At 46.8% G+C, this 21,761-nt stretch overlaps 1 protein-coding gene across 19 annotated transcripts in view; it reads right to left on the bottom strand.

Moving 5' to 3' along the window:
• Window positions 1–18,316: 18,316 nt before the first annotated feature.
• The window catches only part of MLLT10 (MLLT10 histone lysine methyltransferase DOT1L cofactor), a 233,864-nt gene continuing 230,419 nt past the window's right edge, over window positions 18,317–21,761 (bottom strand). For all 19 annotated transcript variants that reach the window (XM_027073587.2, XM_027073585.2, XM_027073590.2 and 16 more), the window contains one exon: window positions 18,317–20,124. In XM_027073587.2, the coding sequence (XP_026929388.1) occupies window positions 20,080–20,124 (45 nt within the window). In that variant the 3' untranslated portion in view covers window positions 18,317–20,079. The remainder of the gene's footprint in view (window positions 20,125–21,761) is intronic.

Genomic DNA, 21,761 nt, shown 5'->3' with positions numbered 1-21,761 from the left:
TGGGCTCCCGGGGGGGCGGGGAGGGAGCAGCCCACAGGGCTCCAAACATGCCCGATGATAGCACAACCGAGATAGAATGGCCTCTTTTCTAGACTCAAGGAAGTAAGTCTAGCATGGCTTTCTACGCATGACTGTTCTGCCTACTAAACTTCTTTAGAAAGAAGTCAGCGGCGCCTGGGTGGCTCAGCTGGTGAAGTGTCCAACTCCTGATTTCGGCTCAGGTCATGATCTCGTGGTTCGTGAGTTCTAGCTCCTGCTATCAGCATGGAGCCTGCTTGGGATTCTCGCTGTCTCTCTCTCTCTCTCTCTCTCTCAAAAGAAATAAGCTTAAAAAAAAAAGGAAGAAGTCAGAAAGGAGCCCTTTCTTCAGGAGACTCTGGAAGCCGTCAAGGTGTGTTGAAGTCGGCGGGCCAGTGGGCAGGCCAGAGCTCAGTGACACACGGGAGACCCATGGGGTTCAGTTTGAACAAGGTCACGGCCCAGAAAGCAAGGGAGCCTCCAAGAAGATTGCAGTACACAGATCACAGGGAGGGGGAGGGGGTAAAGCGCTCGGCAACACCAGCCGGCCGCCCCTTCCCACGCCACCTTCTCCAGGCCCGGCTCCCCAGAGATGTGCTCCCCTTTCCAGAGCCACCTTAGCTGTTGGAGCTCCAAGGCCAAGCTGTGTGACATCAGGTGCCTCGGTTTACCTCTCTGTCTCCGTGCCTCAACTAGAAAAATAGGAAATAACGGTAGCTGCTCCGTAGGTTGTTACGATGATAAAGCTAGATAATGCGTGTAAAACCTTTACATGCTGAGAATAGCACTCTTTTTCTATCTGACCAGCCAGACTTCCTGTCTCCATCATTTCAAGTGGCTGTTGATGCGTTAGCAGGGCTGATGGGCCCGACGGGGTGCACGGCCCCTCATGTCCTGCGGTTCCTAGTCCCGGGGGTCCCCGCTCGCTGGGTGCACTCGCAGGAGCCTGGGACCCCGGCAAAATCTATTTTGATTGTGTAGTTTTCAGGGAGCGAGTCCACATGTTTCACTAGGTGCCCCGGGGTCTCTCGCCCGAAAAAGCCTCTTTCCAGCCTGTGCTGCAGTATTTATCCTGACGCGGCCCAGGGAGGGCCAGAGTGGGACAAGGAGAAGCCTCAGACTTGGCCTCTGACAACCAGAGGCTCAGGCCCCAGCTCTGCTGCTTGTGAACCGGGGCGTCCATCTCCTGCCCCGAACACGCAGGTGTGAGTGTGCGCGCAGCCTCACGGGAAGGCAACGGCCTTCAGAGCAGCGGCCGCCTGGCCCCGGCCCCCACCTTGTGCTCCCATACGGTCTAGGGAAAGGGCGGAAGCTCAGAGTCAAAAGACCCGCGTCGGAATCTTGGGTCAAGTGCAGTGAGCGAGGGGGGAACTGGGCCACGAAGACGGGGGTTTGGAAGGAGGCACCCGGCAGAGGGTGTGGAGACCGGGCTTGAGGCACAGGATTCCGTTTTGACTCTTCGAGGTCCACACGCCCATTCAGACCCCAGCAGAGAACAAAGAGCCGCGCCGACTCCAGTCTGTTCCTGTTGTGTTGGGAAAGCCCTGGGCTGGCAGAGGACACATCCCCTGAGGACGCCGTGTCACCAGCCCCGCACGGCCAGGCGGAGCCCGCGAGGGAGCGCCAGTGATTTAGGTGGACCTTCTCCACTTGGGCAAAACCCCCCCAGGTACAGTTCTCTAAACCGTGATAGCACCCTTTTTTTCTTTCTTTTTTTTTTTTTTTTTTTTTTTTAGTTTATTTATTTTCAGAGAGACAGAGCAGGGGAGGGGCAGAGACAAAGGGAGAGAGAGAATCCCAAGCAGGCTCCACGCTGTCAGCACAAGAGTCCGAGGTGGGGCTCGAACCCACAAATTGCACGATCACGACCTGAGCCAAAGCCAAGAGTCGGATGCCTGACCGACTGAGCCACCCAGGTGCCCCAATAGCACCCATTTTTAAAGGCCGCTCCCGTGTTCTCGGGTTTTTCCTCACAAAAGCCCTGACTGGCTGCCCGGCTTCAGCCCAGCTCCTGCCTGCAACAGGTGCCCAGGGGCGTCGAGCCACCTGCGCTGTGCCTCACCGGCTTTATTGGTAGAAACCAGACAGACGGCTCCGCTTAGGTTTCTCGCACACGATGTGCTGCTTTCTGTGGAACTTGTACGGGAACGACCTAGAGGTCCTGCACGAGCCTCCCGCCAGACGTCCCAACCCCGCTAGGGGACGATTTTTTCCAACAGAAACACTGCAGCCAGCGGGTTTACTCTGCCCTGGGTTTGTGTTTTCAAATTCCCTGCTTGGTTTTAGAGGAAGATAATGATAAGCTTTCTACCATAAATGTCTTGGGATAACCTAAAAACATGCCTCTCACCTCGGGCCCGCTTGCTGTCGGGTGCCAGTTCCGCCCCCCAGACCACATCCACCTACCCCTTTGAAAGCAGAGACCTAATCCCTCTAAACGACCAACTATTTCATTCCTGCTTGTTTCTGCAGAGTATGTTTTTGTAGTTGTTTTAGCATTTAGGTTTTTCCCCCAGAATCTAAAAGGCACAGTTTAAATTCTGATATTCTATCCACACGGTCCCAAGTGGCCCAGGACAGTTCCAGTTTACAGCTGACTCAATACACCCATTTTGGACAGTGTGTAACATGGTCACGGGTCCATGTGTGATTGCTAACAGATGGCTGATCGCAAAGACTCTGAGGGATTCTGAATTCCTCCGAAGAGGACAGACAGCGAGGAGACTTCGGCATGCATTTGGCTTGCTTTTGCCTTGGAAAGTCCCAAGGGTGTGTTGATCCTGACCCCCAGTTCCTCCCAAGGCACCCCACCCCACTCAGGGGAAACTGAGGCACGGGACACACCTGAGTCAGAGTCCAGACGGACCAGGGACTCCTGCAACTGGCTCTTGTGGTCCCAGTGCCTTTGAGAGAGGGCCGAGGTTGTATCCGGAGGCTGAGGGGCAGGGAGGCCTCAGGGTGGGTCCAAGCGACCACAGTGGCTTAGATGAGTCAATATTAGTCATTGGTCAAAACAGAGTTTGACATCCCATCCTAAATTTATTTTAAAAATATTATTTTTAATGTTCATTTTAGAGAGAGAGAGAGAGAGAGAGAGAGAGTGTGTGTGTGCTAGTGGGGGAGGGGCAGAGAGAGAGGGAGACACAGAATCTGAAACAGGCTCTAGGCTCCGAGCTGTCAGCACAGAGCCCGACGTCGTCGGGCTCCAATCACAAGATGTTGACCAGAGCGGAAGAGGGTCGCTTAACGGACTGGGCCACGCAGGGTCCCCGCACCCCAGCCCCCCATGCCCCCTGCCGGTTCCTACATTTTAAAGTTCCTTCCCACCAAATGGTCCTAAAATAAAGCCAGCTTTCCAAGCAACAGGCTGAAAATAAGCGCCGTTGTCTCTGGCCCAGTGTCCCGTGTAACCTCACTCGCTCTCTGCACACGGAGCAGGGTGCTCGGGGCAGGGCCGGTTTGGCCACAGGTCCCAGGAGGAGGCCCCTTTATAGACTGTAAAGGCGGTGGGTGGTGGCATGGGTCTGTCACGCAAACATGCGGAGGCGGCTCTTTCTTTTCAGCCGCTTGTGGCAGTAAACGGCCCGGCTTCCCCTGCGGGAGTCACACGCCGCTCCACCTGTAGCTTGGGGGGTCACCGCGGGGCTGGCCTGGAAGCCACCCCACTGTCTTGGCAACAGTCCCAGTCTCCTGTCTGAGCAAACGACTTGGCCTTCAGCCTCGGACTTTATTCACTGGGGAGCTAAATTAACACGCTGTAAAACTGAGCGGCTACGAGTATTTTCCTCGGGTCGGGTGGGGAAAAAAGAGCGGCTTCATGCAGAACAGAAACAGGGCAATCACTCCATCAATGTGACTCCCAGGCGGAAACTCCTAGTGCCTCAAACAGCAGGGGTCCTAAAGGGAGCTGAGGCCCAGCGCTGTGCCCTCCCCCACTGGGGGGTGGGGCGGACTCCCGCCTCCTTCCGCTCCGCCCCTGCCCCCCCCCCCCCCCCCCCCCCCCCCCCCCCCGGCACCTTGCGCTGCTCCTGGATCGAAGCCCATTCTCACATCCCGCTCCCTGCCTCGGACCCTCTGTGTATCCTCACAGCTATTCCAGGAGTGGAGGGAAAACACACAGTTGTTTCCCTCTTGCCTTCGCGACCCGTAACAAACAAGCCAGGTGTGTAAGGGTCCCCGGGGCGGTGTCTCCTGAAGTATTACAGGAGTTTAACTCAGTCAAGCCCATCTTCAGTCACCGCCATTTAAACCGAATCCTAAGTCTCGCAAAATGAAATGGACCAAGATGGGAGTGGCAGTGAGGGAGTCTTTCTCTTACTCGGTAGGTCTCGAGTTATAAAGGAAATGAACAGTCGGTTAGGTTTTGTTTTCCACCATTATTTAAAAAAAATTTTTTTTAATTGGAAAATTTGAGATAGTATTGAATTGTTTATTCCAAATTATCTTAGTTCCAATCTGTTTCACGAAGGAAGATGTTACTGCAAACCAAGAGTAGATGTCTCTAGATATCAGCAGCTTGTCTCCCTAAGAGGCTTGGCTTAAGAAATTCCTATCGGAGGGGTGCCTGCGACCGACTTCGGCTCAGGTCATGATCTCACCGTTTGTGAGTTTGAGCCTCGCATCGGGCTCTGTGCTGAGACAGCCAGGAACCAACTTGAGATTCTCTCTCTCCCTCTCTCTCTCCGCCCCTCCCCTGCTCACTCTCTTTTTCTCTCAAAATAAATAAATAAACTTAAAAAATAAAAAGGGAATGCCTACTGGAAATCTCTTGGGCGAAGAGGAGATCTATCCTGTTATGTTAAAACTGGCATTTAAGAATTAGATGTGGACATCTTTGCCTGGGGTGGTCTAACCAGGAGGGGGCAGGGCAGATTCTGGCCGAAGGTGGGACAGGAAGGCAGGCAGTGGGAGGTACCGGTGACAGTGAACCCAAACTGGTTTTGATCCTCAAACTGTTGGGCCCCCCCACCCTCCACCTCCTCAGCACCCAAGAAACCTGCTCATTTCCAGCAAGCTACAGGGGGCCTGGGGACATGCCACCCTCCCTAAGAGCAAAGCCTGTGGGCGGGCAAGGGCAGGGCCACGGGCCACACCCCTGCCGAGGTGCGTGTCTCTAAGCCTGTTTGGTATCATTTTCCTGGTCTTGGGTTGGACATTGATTCCAAAAGTCAAACCCAAAACAGAGCTGCAGTAAGTTCTGATGGAGGAGTAAATGAAGGTCAGAAATCAAAAGAAGGAAACTTCCAAGAACCTAGGAAGTGGCAAAGCAGCAGGGCAGGGGAGGGCGGGGGCAGGCCGGCCCATGCTCCATGAAGTGGTCGCACCCACCACAGAGCTTGAGGCCAGCCAAGGGACACTCAGTCCTGCAGCAAAATCCAAGACTGAGCGTTTGTGTCTGTGATTACAACATCAAAGCTTCACATCGGAAAGAGCGACAAGGCCCCCTGATTCGCAGCTGGGAGGACAGGCTCTCCAGCACCATGCCAGTTCTCGGGCGCGCCAAGTCCCACGGACAGGAATGTCCCTCCACAAGGCTCCAACCATGAGCCCCGAAGGAGGCGGGAGTTCCCAAGAGAGGCCGGGAAGGGGCAGGACAGCAGCCTGATGGCCAGTGGCACCCATAAGGGGGGCAGGGTCAGCAGGACCAGACTGCTGGAGTCCTCAGTCCTGGCTGCACGCTGGGCTGGCCCGGACGTCTGCAGCCGCCCCAAGGGCTCCGATTTTCCTGGTCCCGGCTCCAGAGAGCATGCTCAGGGTCCTAATCCTCAGGCGATCCCGCGGCTCCCGCAGGAGGAGAGCCACTGCATTTTGCAAAGCGGATGTACACCTTATTTTGGTCAAGAGTCCTCTGTACTCAGTCGACTGAGTCGACTACAGTCGAGCTGCAGAAGACACCTGTCCGTGCTTGCTCTGGGAGAGACCAGGAGAACCAGATAGTTGCGAGGGGAGCGGCAGCGATGCCAAAAATGTAAAATCTCCTAATTAATCCGTCTGCTTGCTAAGCGAGCCAAGTGAAAAAACACCAGATGCATCAATCAGAATTTAAGGGGAATCAAATTAACTTGATCAGCAAAAAAGTCAATTTCCTTTTCTAAACTTCACAAGGCACAATCAAAATCAGAATGCCGTGAGTTAGCTTCTTCATCGGTGGCTTCACCCTTGGCCAGGCCATCACCCGCCCTCCCGCCCCCCCCAACACACACACCCTGGGCCTTCGGGTCATGTCAACTCTGCCCGGGTTCATGTACTTTCAGGTGTGATCTCACGGGGCCCCGCGCTGCCTTTCAACCGCGGCGAGGCCTCCAGGTCCTTCTGGAAGAAGCGCATGTAAATAAATAAACCGGGGCGCTCCCTGGCTCGTCCCCAGATTCCTGTGCAAGTGACCCGAGGGCTCCAGGGTTCCCGGTTGCAGACCCGGCCGGGCGCCGGGCCACCGCTCCCCCGAGGTCAGACCCGGTGGAAGAGTCGGGGGTCTCTGGCCCCTCGCTCGCAAAGGAGGGGTTCAGTCCGCACCCCCGCGCCCGCCCCAGTCGAGAAGCAAGACCAGGCATACGAACCTCTGGCCTTCCTTCCCCAGCCCCGGGTCCTGTCCCACAGCCACCAGCCTGGCGTGGCCTGCGTGTCGGGGAGGCGGAGTGACGACGGGCCTGTGTGCCCTGCGCGCTCCCGTGAAGCTGGGTCACACCCCGTCATTCCGCAGGGGATTTGGGGGGTGGTGGAGGAGCACCCTCTTTTCCGGGGTGATGCTGAAGTGCTTCCTACCTTACTCGCCTGGCTGCGTGTGCGTGGGGCCGGCTCACCCTGCGCCGCCCCAGGTGCCTTCCCTGTCGTGTGGACAGGGGCTCGCCGCCCGCCCTCGGGTCCGCGGGGGTGGCCTCGCTGACGCGCCCCCCAACTCCCACCCACGCCGGGCGGGTCGCCCCGGGAGCTGATCCCCGCCCGCCCCAGGCCTTCGGAAACCCTGAGTGTCGAGGGCCGTGAACTCCAGTCACTTGAAGCCGCTCGGGGGTCCGAGCCTTTGCAGTGGAGGACGCACCCGTGAAGACGCGACCTGGCGGCGTGGGTTAAAGAGCCTGCTACCTCCTGACCGGATCCGGAAACGGGACGTTTGCCCTTCCGAGTTGCACCTCCCGGCCCCCTCAACATCCGGTGATGTGCGTCTTGTGACCGTGTGACCGTGGGCTCCAGCGCCTCTCCAGGAGCCCACAGCACCTTTCCAGCTCGTGTTCTGGGCCCGTTCAATACCGTCCGAAAAGCTCACGCCCTCCTGTTTTCCACGGCACCGCACGGTCCGCCTACAGCCTGCCTCTCTGTCCTGCCTCGTCCCCTCCCCTAAGCCCCAGACACCCTTCCCTGAAACAGAGGAAATCACCCACCCGTAGGGAGCTCCTGCTAGGACATCCACTCTGGTAAAAAGGCCCGCCACCCCCTTCCCGCCTGCGCCGTAAATCCCCAGATGGTGTCAGGAGAAGGCCTTGGCCAAAAGCGATGGCTTTCCTTTTAAAGATTTGCTAATAATATTGAGGGTTTTGAGCTGTGGGCCCAAGAAACTGGTCATCAGAAAACACCCTTTCAAGAAACTCGTCATCAGAAAATACCCATAAAGACGACGCGCTGACATTTGTTGAATGGGACGCAGGTCAGGGGAAACTGCACATCTGACCCAGAAAATTACTGAGTTACAGCAGATACAAAATACAAAATTGAGTTTCTGAAATGTTTCAAGTGTCACTTTTTACTTAAGTGACAAAACCAGGCCACAAAATTATGCATCGACTATGATTCAACTATGTCAAAAGAGTACACATAAAAGTAGATCAGACTGTTGGCTACCTGTGTATATTTTAATATAAAAACTGCCAGTAGAAGGATGGACTAAATAGGGCATTTCTTTCTTTTTCTAGTTTTCAAAGTTTTGACAAAGTGGTCATGATAACTTCTGTAATTTAGAAAATACTTTGGGGCACCTGGCTGGCTCAGTCCGAAGAGCGTGAGACTCTTGATCTCCGGATAGTGAGTTCAAGCCCCACGGTTGGGTGTAGAGATTAAATATTTTTAGAAATATTCGTTACTGGGGCGCCAGGGTGGCTCGGTGGGTTAAGCGTCTGACTTTGGCTCAGGTGTGGGTTCGAGCCCCACATCAGGCTCTGTGCTGACAGCTCAGAGCCTGGACCCTGTTTCAGATTCCATGTCTCCCTCTCTCTCTCCCCCTCCCCTGCTTGCGCTCTGTCTCTGTCTCAGAAATAAACAAACATCAAAAAAAACTTTTTAAAAAATATATGTTACTGCTAGCACTTAACAGTGTTACAAGCACCCGGAAGAGATTTTCACGCTTGGACCCAACAGCTTGTCTGCTCCCCAGCTTGAGGCTTGGGACTTCCAGCAGGAAGCAGAGGGGGAACAGAGCACCAGTGAGGATGCGTGTGAGGGTCCGTTCCTCAGTCAGACCTGTGGAACCTGAGCTGTGACCAAAGTCCCCATCAAAGGAAACTCACGTTTTGCTGTAAACTTCACTGTACTTACAGGACTGTAAACATTCAATTATCAGTATGAAGGCTTTTTTTTTTTTTTTTTTTGGTGCCAATAACAAGGTGAGGAATGGGACTAGAAGGGGAGTAACAGTTGGCATGACTTTTTAACAAGGTAAAACTACTTAAAGATATATGAGCTTCCAAATGTTTACAAAAGTTCACAACTACTTCACTTAATTTCTACAAAAAGATTGGTGCCATCAATGTAGGTTTTCATTAGTAAATAAAACTAAGGCTAATAGTACTGTTCTCATTGAGAGTTCTAAAATCCAGAGCAAAAGCCCATCCCCTACTTTAAAAAACAGAATTACAGGTCACTGGAAGGCAACCTTTTGCCTACAATTCCAGGGGCCTCTCCTGTCTACTTCAGAGAGTCTGGATACAGCGATTGTCGCATCTTTTGCCTGGTTGACAGGGCGCTTAAGACAAGTTGGCAACTTGCTTTTCTTGGCATTCATTCCAGTGCTTCCCTCTGGACCCTGACACCGATCACACACCCACAGGACTTATGGAACCCACTGATGGAAACCCATGTCCCTGCAGAGCAGCCTTTTCCAAGGGTCAAGGGCTGGGGGAAGGCTGGGGGGCAGCAGCTCCTCAGCAACTTCTCAGAGCAGAGAATCAGCCAACACCAGGGAACCACAGAGCAGCAACCCGGAAACCCAGGTGTGCTTCCTAGTGGAGGTGATGAAGCCACCCAGGGCCTCCAGGGAGTTAGAAACCTACGAAAGCAAGTGCAGCTACACTGAGATACTACTATTCAGATCAACAGCCAAGGCGAGAACGTGCATGGCCAAGTAATGTTCGGTTCAGAGTTGATTCTCAGAGAGTGAGTCATCTGTCGTGTTAGAGGAGCGACCTTCCCTAGTCCTTCGGGAGACAAGACTCTCCAGAATCAGGTATTTTCCATTTGCATATAGAAAAGTCTCTCCGGGAACCTAAACTTAACTCTTTAGTAACGTTAAAAGCCTATAGAACCAGTTTTCCTTGTTTCTCAACTCTTAATCACTAGGAGCAAATTACCCAGATCCCCAAATTCTGAAGTCTGAGCATTTGCAAAGCCCCACAGGTGATTCTGATGGAAACCAAGACCCGAGAGCCGTGAAGTATGCTTAAATTTGTTTCATTTAACTTTACCAAGTATGAATACTACTTTATTAATGTGCTATAATTAATAATCTCATCTGGAATGTATTTTCCTTTTATTTCCACTGTAATTATTTTCCTCTTCTTTGCATGACAGCAGTTTTCAGAGGGCACTCTCTCTGATTACCTAAGATTTGAACACAAGGTCCGTTTGCTCTGCAGAGTTTCTCATGCTGTGTCAAGTTTACTCATGAGCAAACTTTAGAGAACCCCCAAGATGAACTTCTACCGGTAAAGCACAGGCAGAAACTACCAGAAAACACTGGCACCTGAGGCACCCCACTCCCCAGGGCCTTCATTCTCCCCAAACAAGAAAGGCACAGAGTGAGGTCGCCAAGCTGGTGACATAGGTCATTCCTGACTTCACTCCCACCTCACAAAACAACTAACAATTACTCAACAATAAGACACCATTACGAGAAGCCCAGAATGTGGGGGTGAGGTTGAAGTACCCTCGGGGACTGAGAGAGTCTGCATCGAAGGTCAGAGAAGCAGCCACGCGCGGGCGGCATCACCCCACGCAAGCACCACCACCCCCGCCCCGCCAGAACAGCACCGCCCCGAGGCCTCCCCCCCCCCCCACCCCGAGCCTACCGCTCCCCCAGGGTGGAGAGCCCCGGGGGAGCACCCGGCCCCGGCCCCAGCACTGCGGGTCGCTTCATGGAAACGCATACCCTGGTTCCAACCCACGGGGACTGCAGAGGAATCTGCGGGGCTCGACCACCGGGAATCTGACAGAGAAGCGGGGAGGCACTTGGAAAACACCCAGCATTTGGATCTTGCCAGACGGAGTTCCTACCTGCAGCGCCCGAACAGTCCGAACCAGCATCTCTGCTGTCCGCAGAGCCACGAGACCGTGACCTGGGACCTCGGTGGGGTGCCGGTCCGCCCACCCTCCGGCAATGGAGCTATCGCACAACTCCAGCCACTGCTGAGCGTGGCAGGTCTCTCCTCTGCTCGGGAGAGGCTGGGAACACCGGGAAGAGCAACTGGAGCCCAGGCAGGAGCGCGCCTTCACAGGCCCGCCCACTGCTAATTACGGCTCCCAGAGGGCCCGGAAGCTGTGTAGGAAATGCCGGAAGCTGTGTAGGAAATCCTACAGGCAGAGCTGATCATCTGCAGGCCAGAGGGTGGCCCCGTTCAGCCAGGGAACGTGGGGAGCGGGCAGGCTTGGAGTCAAGACCACAAAGAGCCTTGACGAGCCTGAAGTCCATCCCCTGACTCTACCCAGGCAGGGGAGCGAATTCTTAGCCCCACCTGTGGCCCAGAGTAGCTCCTGGCCCTTCCCAGCTGTGGGGAACACCTGGGAGGGGGCCTGGGACCCGCGCTCCAGTCCTGCCCAGGCAGGGGAGCTAATTCATAGGCCCGCGCGGACCGAAGTACAGTTCTGAACAGAGACCCTGGTCAGAACACCTGGAAAGCTGCATAGCACAGCAACACTCCATTCGGCCAGAGAACTTGGGGCAGGAGATGGCTTGGGTCAAGACCAGGGGTCCTGCCGGTCTTGGAGCCAGGTCTCCCACCCTACCCAGGTGGGGAGACTCACTGGTTGCCTTGCCCATTGCTGACCACAGCCTGCACACTGCCCAACCAGGGAGCCTAACCAGAGTGCACAGCCCTACTTCCGGTGTGGCCCCTCAATATGAGGGCACAGCCTGTGGTTTCCCCGCCCACTGGGCAAAACCAGTAGCCCTGTCTGGCCAGAGAATTCAGTGCCTAATCTTGCCTGATCAGGTTTCCCAGTGACCATGCGGGCCGTGGGGTCCATTCTGCTGCCCTGCGAGGTCAGGGAAGCTAACTCAGAGCCCCACCGACTACGGAGCATAGCACCCAGTCCTGACTGTCTAGGAAGCCGAACCAAAGAACCCAGGCAACAGTGGAGCCCATCCTCCAGCACCCCCCACCCCTCACTCAGACCTAAGGCAACAGCCTCACCCAAAAATGACCCCACCCCGCCCGGTAGCAGGGCCCACAGCTGGACATTCCCAGCAGACACATTCAGAAATCCAAAGTAAGCTGACTGATGAACGTTCTCTGCCTAAGCAAACCTGCAAAACCTGGGAAAAGAAGACTACTTACTCATATGCATAGATACCAGTATAAAAAATGAACGATCACAAAACTCAGGAAACCATGAGGCTACCAAAGTAAACTAATAAAACTTTAATGACTGACCCTAAAAAAATAAGAGATCTATGATCTGTCAAAGAATTCAGAATAATACCCAAACTTTAGTCAACTACAAGAAACACAGACACCAAATGAAATTAGGAAAACAACGCATGAACAAAATGAAAAGTTCAACAAAGAAACTATTAAAAAACATTGGGGTGCCTGGGTGGCTCATTCGGTTAAGTGTCCGACTTCGGCTCAGGTCATGATCTCATGGTTCATGAATTTGAGCCCCACATCAGGCTCTCTGCTGTCAGCTCAGCGCCTGGAGCCTGCTTTGGATTCTGTGTCTCCTCGCTCTCTGCCCCGCTCCCACTCGCACTCGGTCTCTCGCTCAAAAATAAAAACATTTAAAAAATTTGTTTTTAAATAAAAAATAAAAAATAACAACATCAACAGGGGCACCTGGGTGGCTCAGTAGGGTAAGTGTTCCACTTCAGCTCAAGTCATGATCTCGTGGTTCGTAGGTTGCAGCCCTGTGTCGGGCTCCGTGCTGACAGCTCAGAGCCCAGAGCCTGCTTCAGCTTCTGTGTCTCCCTCTCTCTCTCTGCCCCTCCCCTGCTTGCACTTTGTCTCTGTCTCTCAAAAATAATAAACATTAAAAAAAAATTTATATAAAAAAAAACATCAACAGAAATCTTAGAGCTTAAAAATATGATGACTGAAGAACTCAATGGAGAGCTTTCAAAAGCAGACTTAACTAAGCAGAAGAAAGTTATCAGTGACCTAGAGGACAGGACATTTGAAATTATTCAGTCAGAGAAACAAAAAGAAAGAGTAAAGAACGCCTATGGGATTTATGGAACACCATCAAAAGAAACAATAATCACATTATGAGAATTCTGGAAGGAGAAAAGAAAGAGAAAAGGTCAGAATGTATAATTAAAGCAGTAATGGTAACAACTGAAACTTCCCAAACCTGGGGAGAGAAATGGACATCCAGTTCCATGAGGCCCGAAGGACCCCAAATCGGTTGAACATGAATAGGGCTACACCAAAACACATTATAATTAAATTGTTAGAACTGAAACACAAAGAATTCTGAAAGCAATAAAAGAGGAGAGAGCAATTACACACAGGTAAACTCCCTAAGACCATAGGCAGATTTCTCAAAGGAAACATTTCAGGCCAGGAGGGACTAGGATGACACAGTCGAAATATTAAAATAAATGTCAACCAGGAATTCTATACTCGGTGAAGTTGTCCTTCAGAAATGAAGGAGAGATAAAGACTCTCCAGAAAAACAAAAAGCTGAGGGAGTGCATCACCACTTGTAAGACCAGCCTTCTTTGAGTGGAAGTAAAAGGACACTAATTAACATCATAGAAAACATTAAAAGGTAGTATAAAACTCACTGGAAATGGTAAATATCTAATCAAAGATTCTGTAATATGGGAACAGTGGTGTAAAATTCACTTACAACTGTAGTTGAAAAGTTAAAAAGCAAACAGTAAAAGTAACCATGACTATAATAAACTTATTACTGAATACACAATACAAAAAACATGTAAACTATAACATCAATAACCTAAACTGTATTAAACACAAATGAATTAAATTCTACAAAGTAAGTAAAATGGCTGAATGGACTCAAAAGCAAGTTACAACTACATGCTGTTTACAAGACTCACTTCAGCCTTAAAGACACACACACAGACTGAGTGAAGAGATGGAAAAAGACCTTTCAAGAAATGATAACAAAAAAAAAAAAAAAAAAAAAAAAAGAGGAGCTGTACTTTCATCAGACAAGACAGACCTTAAAAATGGTAAAAAGAAACAAAGAAGGTCATTAAATAGTGACAAAGGGGTCAATCCACCAAGTTGATATAACAACTGCAAATATTTATGCATCCAACATCAGACAACCTAAATATATAAAGCAAAAGCTAACAGAGCTAAAAGGAGAAATAAACAGCAGTACAAAAACAATTGGGGACTTTACTATCCCACTCTCAAATCAACACGGATAAACAATTCAGACAGAATCAATAAGGGAAACAGCAGATTTGAACAACACAATGGAACAAATGGACCTAACAGACACAAAGAAATTTCTGACAATAGCAGAATACACCTTCGTCTCAAGCACACACACAACATTTTCTAGGACACAAAATATGTTGAGCCACAAAACAAGCCTTGGCAAATTCAACAAGACTGATTATCATACCAAGTATCTTTTCCAAACACAGTGGTATGAAACTAGAAAATAACAGGAAAGAAATTGGAAACCTCACAAATAAATGGAAATTATACAACACTTTCCTGAACAACCAATGGTGTGAAAGAGAAATTCAAGAGGAAATTAAAGCAGCTTGAAATAAAAATGGAAACAAAACATACCAAAACTTATAGGATGTAGCTAAAGCAGTTCTAAGAGGAAAGTTCACAGCAATAAACACCCACATTAGGAAACAAAGATCTCAAATAAACAACCTAACTCTGTGCTTCAAAGAAGTAGAAAAAGAAGAACAAACTAAGCCCAAAGTTAGCAGAAGAAAGGAAAGAACAAACATTAGGGCAGAAATAAATGACATAGAGAACAGGAAAGTAACAGAAAAAAAATTAACAAAACTAAAAGTTGGTTCTTGGATAAGATAAAATTGACAAATTTTTATCTAGACTAACCGAGGAGACAAGAGAGAAGACCCAATCCAATAAAATTATAAATGAAAAAGAAGACATTATAGTTGACACCACAGAAATACAAAGGATCATAGGAACCTACTATGAACCAACAAACAGGGCAAGAAGAAGAAACAGAAAAATTCTTAGAAACATAAAGCCTACCAACACTGAATTAGGAAGAAATAAAAAAAACCCGAACAGCCCAATTACTGGTAAGATTGACTCGGTAATCAAAAATCTCTCAGCAAAGAAAAAAGCCCAGGGCCAGTTGGCTTCCCTGGTCAATTTTACCAAACATTTAAAGAATTAACAACAATCCTTCTCAAAGTCTTCCCAAAAAATCAAATAGGAAGGAATGCCCCAAACTCATTTTATGAGGCCAGCACTACCCTAATACCAAAGCCAGAAACAACACTCCAAAAACAAAACTACAGGCCAATATCCCTGATAAATACAGATGTAAAAATTCTCAATAAAATACTAGCAAACCTAATTCAGCAGCACATTAAAAAGATCACTCCTATGGAAGCCAGTTTGACAATAAATTATATTTAAGAAAAAAACAGACCGGGGCGCCTGGTTGGCTCAGTAAGTTGAGCAGCCGACTTCAGCTCAGGTCATGATCTTGCGGTCCATGAGTTCGAGCCCCACATCGGGCTCTGTGCTGACAGCTCAGAGCCTGGAGCCTGTTTCAGATTCTGTGTCTCCCTCTCTCTGACCCTCCCCTGTTCATGCTCTGTCTCTCCCTGTCTCAAAAATAAATAAAAACGTTTAAAAAAATTAAAAAAAAAACAAACCAGACCATTCACCATGATCAAGTGGGATGGTTCAACATACACACATCAATGTGATACATCACATTCACACAACGAAAAAAATCAGATCACCATCTCAACAGATGCAGAACAAACATTTGACAAAATTTAACACCCATTCGTGATTAAGAATTCTTAACCAATTCAGTATAAAAGAAATGTATCTAGGAGCACCTGGGTGGCTCAGTCAGCTGATCATCCTATTTTAGCTCAGGTCATGATCTCATGGTTCATGAGTTCGAGCCCTGTGTTGGGCTCTGTGTAGACAAGCTCAGAGCCTGGAGCCTACTTCGAATTCTGTGTCTCCCTCTCTCTCTGCCCTCCCCTGCTTGTGCTCTCTCTCGCTCTTGAAAGTTAAAAAAAAAAAATTTTTTTTTAAATAAAAAAAAAATTTGAAATGTGGGTGCCTGGGTGGCTCAGTCAGTTGAGCAACTGACTTCAGCTTGGGTCATGATCTCACAGTTTGTGGGTTCGAGCCCCACGTCAGGCTCTGTGTGGACAAGCTCGGAGCCTGGAGCCTGCTTCGGATTCTGTGTCTCCTTCTCTCTCTGCCCCTCCCCCACTCACATTCTGTCTCTCTCTCTCTCTCTCTCTCAAAAATAAACATTTAAAAAATGTTTTAAAAAAAGAAATGTACCTCAACTGAATAAAGGCCGTACATGACAAGCCCACAGCTAAACTCACATTCAATGGCAACAGGTTGAAAGCTTTTCTTCTAAGATTAGGAACAGGACAAAGATGCCCACTCTCACCACCCCTATTCAACCTAGTATTGAAAATCCTAGACTCCACCAAAAACAGACCAAATCAATGAATTCAATAAAGTTAAGGATACAAAATTAACATACAAAAATTAGTAGTATTTCTATACAGTAACAATGAATTCTCTGAAAAAGAAATAAAGAAAATGATCCTATTTACAACAGCATCAAAAACAAGGAAATACTTAGGCATAAACTTAATGAAGGAAGTAAAAGATCTCTAACCTGCAAACTACAGTGATGAAAGAAATTGAAGACACAAATAAAGGGAAAGGTATCCCACATTCATGGATTGGAAGAATACTGTTAAAATGTCCTACTACCCAACCACCATATATAGAATCGGTGTAATCCGTATCAAGATTCCAACGGCATTTTTTATGGAAGTAGGAAAAAAAAAAACAATTCTAAAATCTGTATTTAACCACAAAGGCCCCTGAGCAGCCAAAGTAATCTTGAGAAAGAACAAAGTGGGAAGCATCACACTTCCTGATTTCAAGCTACATTATTAAGCCATAGTTATTAAAACAGTCTAATTGGCCTAAAAACAGATACATAGACTAATGGACCAGAATCAAGAGCCCAGAAATAAATCTATGCATGTATGGTCAACTAGTATTTCACAAAGGAGCCAAGAATGCTCAATAAAGACAAGACAGTCTCTTCAATAATGCCCAGCGCTGGGGAAACTGGACAGTCGCATGTAAAAGAGTGAAACTGAATGCCTATCTTACACAACTCACAAGAATTAACTTGAAATGAATTAAACACTTAAATGTAAGACTTGAAACTGTAAAACTCCTAGAAGAAAACATAGGGAAAAAAACTCCTGGACATGGGTCTTGGCTATGATTTTTTGGGCATGAAACCCAAAGCACAAGCAACAAAATAAAAAATAAGTATGTGAGACTCTGTCAAATTAAAAAGCTTCTGCACAGCAAAAGAAACCATCAGCAAAATGGAAAGACCTATGAAATGGGATTTGCAAACCACATACCAGATAAGGAGTTAATATCCAAAATATATAAAGAACTCCTACCACTCAAAACACACGTGTGCGCGCGCACACACACACACACACTAAAAACCCAAATAATCCAATTTTAAAAACAGGTAAAGGACCCAAACAGACATTTTTCCAAAGATACACGTGGCCAACAGGTACATAAGAAAGTCCTCAACATCACTAATTAACAGGGAAATTCAAAACAAAACCGTAACAAGATATCGCCTCACACCTGTTAGAATGGCCATCATTAAGAAGACAAGAGGTAACAAATGCTGGTGAGGAAATGGAGAACAGGAAACCCTTGTGCACTGTTGGTGGGACTGTAAAATGGTGCAGCCACTGTGAAGAACAGGATGGAGGTTCCTCAAAAGTTAAAAATAGAACCCCCATATGATTCAGCATTCCTACCTTTGGTAACGTATCTAAAGGAAACAAAAACACTATGTCAAAGAGCTTTCTGCACCCCATGTTCACTGAGCATTAGTCACAAAAGCCAAGACATGGAAACAACCCAAGTGTCCACTGACAGGTGAATGGATAAAGAGGCTGTGGTATACACACACACTCTCTCTCTCTCTCTCTCTCTCTCTCTCTCTCTCTCTCTGTCTCTCCCCCCCCCACACACACATGGTATGAAATATGTATATTACACACATATAACATGGAATAGTACTCAACCATAAGGAAGAAGGAAATCCTGCTGTTTGTGACTCATGGATGGAATTTGAGGGCATTATGCTAAGTGAAATAAGCCAGACAGACATAGAGAAATACTGCATGATCTCATACATGCCATCTACAATCTATTAAAAAAGAGCCCAAGAGTGAGAGAGCGATAGACAAACTAACTCATAAAGATCAGATTTGTGGTTACCAGGGGAAGGGGCTTGGATGAGAGAATTGGATGAATGTGGTCAAAAGGTAAAAATGTCCAATTTGTCTAGAATAAATCAGTACCAGGGAGGTACTGCACAGCACGATGACAGTTAACACTACGGCAGGACCACGTGAAAGTCGTTAAGAGAGTAAATACTAAGAGTTCTAATCACAAAGACAAAACTGTTTCCGTTCTCTTATTTTTGTACCTGCAGGAGACGACACATGGTAACTAAATTTATTGTGGTGATCATTTCACAATACATAGAAGTCAAGTTATTGTACTATATACCTGGAGCTTACCCAGTACTGTATGTCAATTATATCTTAATAAAACTGGGAAAAGGAAATGACACAGAGTTATAAACATTATTAAATTTTATTAACAAAAACTTTGTACATTTTCTTTAATACATGTGGAATTTTACATCTAGGTAAAATAACAACACATTCAAAATTTACCATTTATACAAATTGTTACAGAATAACAACCAGTGGGTTAAATAAGTAAAATAAACCACACCGATTTTTTAATTATCTACAAAAGATTTGACTTTCTTTAAAATTCCCCTGAACATATAAAAATAAATTAATTTTACTTTTCAATTAAATCTACCAATTAGAAATATTACAAATCAAAATATCAATGTTATGAATTTTTCACAATACAAAACAGATTCACAAAACCTTATTTACAGAAATGAGGTAAGAACTGTGCAATGTTTAACCAAGAGACATATTGCAGAATTAACATGTTCTTCCAGCTAAGTACACAGTGGAGGTCTAATTACAGCTGGGTCTTTTCCACTAATAATTCACACATTTGAGAACAGTTCAGTGATTACATCCCCAATTGTTTAATTTCTACTCTGCCATACCGTCACCCCAGGGGCGTGGCTACCCCAAGTGTAAGGACTGTAAATACAGATTTCACCTGTTTCAGGAACTGCAGTTGTTCGGTCTGTTTGAAATCACTGTCAGTAAATGGGAAGTTGTTTAAATTAACAACAACAACAACAAAGAAAAACAAAGTAAAAAAAATAAACTAAAAACCTTACCAAATCCACTCATTTTTCTTGTGACTCATTAGTGGATAAACACCCAGGTAATAGTTTTGCCTGAGCTATCTACAGTGGCATAGAAAGTTTTCAATCAAGGCAGAAGCACGGGGAAGGCTGCTGTGCGGCACCGACTGCTCCCACTACTCACAGGACTGACGACGCTGCAGGCTCGGCTGTCCAGAGCCGTTTCAACACAACGGAGGTACGAACAGGCACTTGATTCAGGCCAAACCCTGCCAGCAGTTTCCAGAGTGGCCCCTCTTTCTGAAAGAAATCTTTCACTTTGAATTGATCTGGTTCCCCCAGCAGCCTTAGAACTCACTTAACTCAAAATATGAGTAGTTAACTTTAAACACGAGTAGGTCTAAGCACTTTAAAAAAAAAAAAAAAGTGTTTAGCAAAAGAAAATTACCTTTAGCAGAAGCAGACATTACCAGCCTAACTTGATTACCAAAACTGGCCAAATCCCAACATAAAGAAAATTTTTAGAACAAAGATTGCCAAGTCCCAGTTGATGACCTATTAATTTGCAATATTTAACCAACAAAACTCCAATAGAAGAAATTGGGACAGTTCCTTAAAATCTGTCTTAAGATCGGACTCACAGAGCAAGCATACTGTAACCCAAACAAAAGACTGTATTTCATATTCCAACTTGTACAACAAAATCAAAGTTTATAATGGAACACGTCTTTAGTTTTGCTGTTCATCTCTCCAATTTATAACAAAATGAGTTGTGCACCAACTATATTAAATTTCTCTTAGGTTGATAAATTCATTGCATGTAAATTATTTCATTGACAAAAGTTAGTTATTAAATTTTTTTCTCAAAGTTCAAAAAAATCTGGGTTGAGGGATGGGGGGCATGGAAATTCCATTTCAGTGCAACAAAGCAACAAGAAAATTAATCAAAGCCTTACAAGAATGTCCTTGTGGCAATTAATCCTTTGCTGTGCGGTTCGTTTCTTGTCGCATTTCTTCATAGGTGTAGGAGGGCTGCAATGGCAGCCAGATCAAGTGCTAGAGCAGCAGGAGAGGCAATTTCTAGAGGTTTCTCAAGTGTCAACTTTTCTCTTGAGTGACAGGCCCAGTTTTATCACTAAGTCTCTGCAGTTAAACAAAATCAAAGGCATTAGCTAAACGAATTTGTGGCCCACACTTGAGGTAACCTTCTCTTAAACTGGGATTAAAACTGAGATAAATGGTGGTACATATGGTTATTCCAATCTTCTACAAGTTGGCATGACTACTTCTCCGCACAATACAAAGACATGAATTTACTGATAAACATTATTGGCTGCTTTATATTAACTTCAGCAGGGCACAAAGACAGAAGTGCCCACCTGAAGGTCAGAAGTAGAGAACGGATGTAAATATCATCCCCCAAATTGACTTTTTCCACAAAAGTAGTAACATGGTGTTGTAGAAAATGAACTAAGAAAGTCATAGTTCTGATCCCACATGTCCTATTTGTCCCTTAAGCTTTAATCTCTTTGAGTCTCCTTTTTACTATCTATAAAAAAATTTTAAAGTCTTCAAAGACTGAAATCACATATACTATTGTATCTAACGGAGATAACATTATAACACAGAGTAGGGTACTCAGAAATATTATTTCCCAGCCTTACTTTTCTCCCATTAGGTCATACTGCTTATTTTCCTTATTTACTATTGTGGTTTTCCATTATTTTAAAACCAAAAGCTTTTCCATTAAAATATGCATTCCATTAGAAAATGCATCCCGGTACAACTCAGGAAAGGGCAGCTTATAAATCCACGCGCACCTCGTTTTGTTGCGCTTCGCTTTATTGCCCAACCCCCCCAACTGAAGGTCTGTGGCAACCTTGTGTCAACCAAGTCTGTTGCTGCTATTTTCCAACAGCATTTGCTCAGTTCGTATCTCTATGTTCGTATCTCTAGTTAGTAATTCTTGCAGTATTTCAAACTTTCTCATTATTATTATAATCGTCAAGGGGGTCTGTGATCAGTGATTACAACTTGCCGAAAGCTCAGATGTTAGCACTTTTTCAGCAATGAAAAGCAGTTTCGATTTAAGGTATGTACTTTGTTCTCTTAGACATAATGCTGCCACACACTTAACAGACTACGGTATAGTGTAATTTTTATATGCCCTGGGAGCAAAACAATTCATTTGACTCACTTTGTTATTGTTACAGTATTTGCTTTGTTGCAGTGGTTAACAGTGGCACTGAACTCCCACTACCTTCAGGGTAAACCCGTAATTTGCTTTTTTAACACAAGAAAAAATTGAGAAAGGAGAAAAACGGTGTAAGAAGTTCCTACATGAATACAGAATCACTGAAATTTCCCACGTCTGGGAAACACTGGAGAGGTGACTAGGTTTGTGATAATGACAGTATTCACCATCAGGAAGTCAGAGAAACAGTGGGGCAAAGGCACCGAAGAGTTGATGACAACCAATAAACCTGTATTTTGAACCAACTCTTGTTCACTAAAGACAAACTAAAGCTTCTGAGGACGAACAACACAGTAAACAGCAAGCTTTCAAAGTGACAGAAAAGAGCAAACATGGTGACTTTCCACACCGTTATCGGCCAAGTGTCCCACCTCATTGTTTCCCTTCTTCCTTTTCCTGACATCCAGTCTCCATTCTCTATCCCAATATCCTTCCTCTAACACGGCTCTGCCCTGAACTTGAATTTAGGGGAAACATTTATACGCCAGTAAAGTAGACCTGATTGAAGGGGGGAATTAATAGAAAG

This window comes from Acinonyx jubatus, chromosome B4, assembly GCF_027475565.1.
Source record: "Acinonyx jubatus isolate Ajub_Pintada_27869175 chromosome B4, VMU_Ajub_asm_v1.0, whole genome shotgun sequence".
Lineage (NCBI taxonomy): Eukaryota > Metazoa > Chordata > Mammalia > Carnivora > Felidae > Acinonyx > Acinonyx jubatus.
This window is presented reverse-complemented; position numbering and strand designations above follow the sequence as displayed.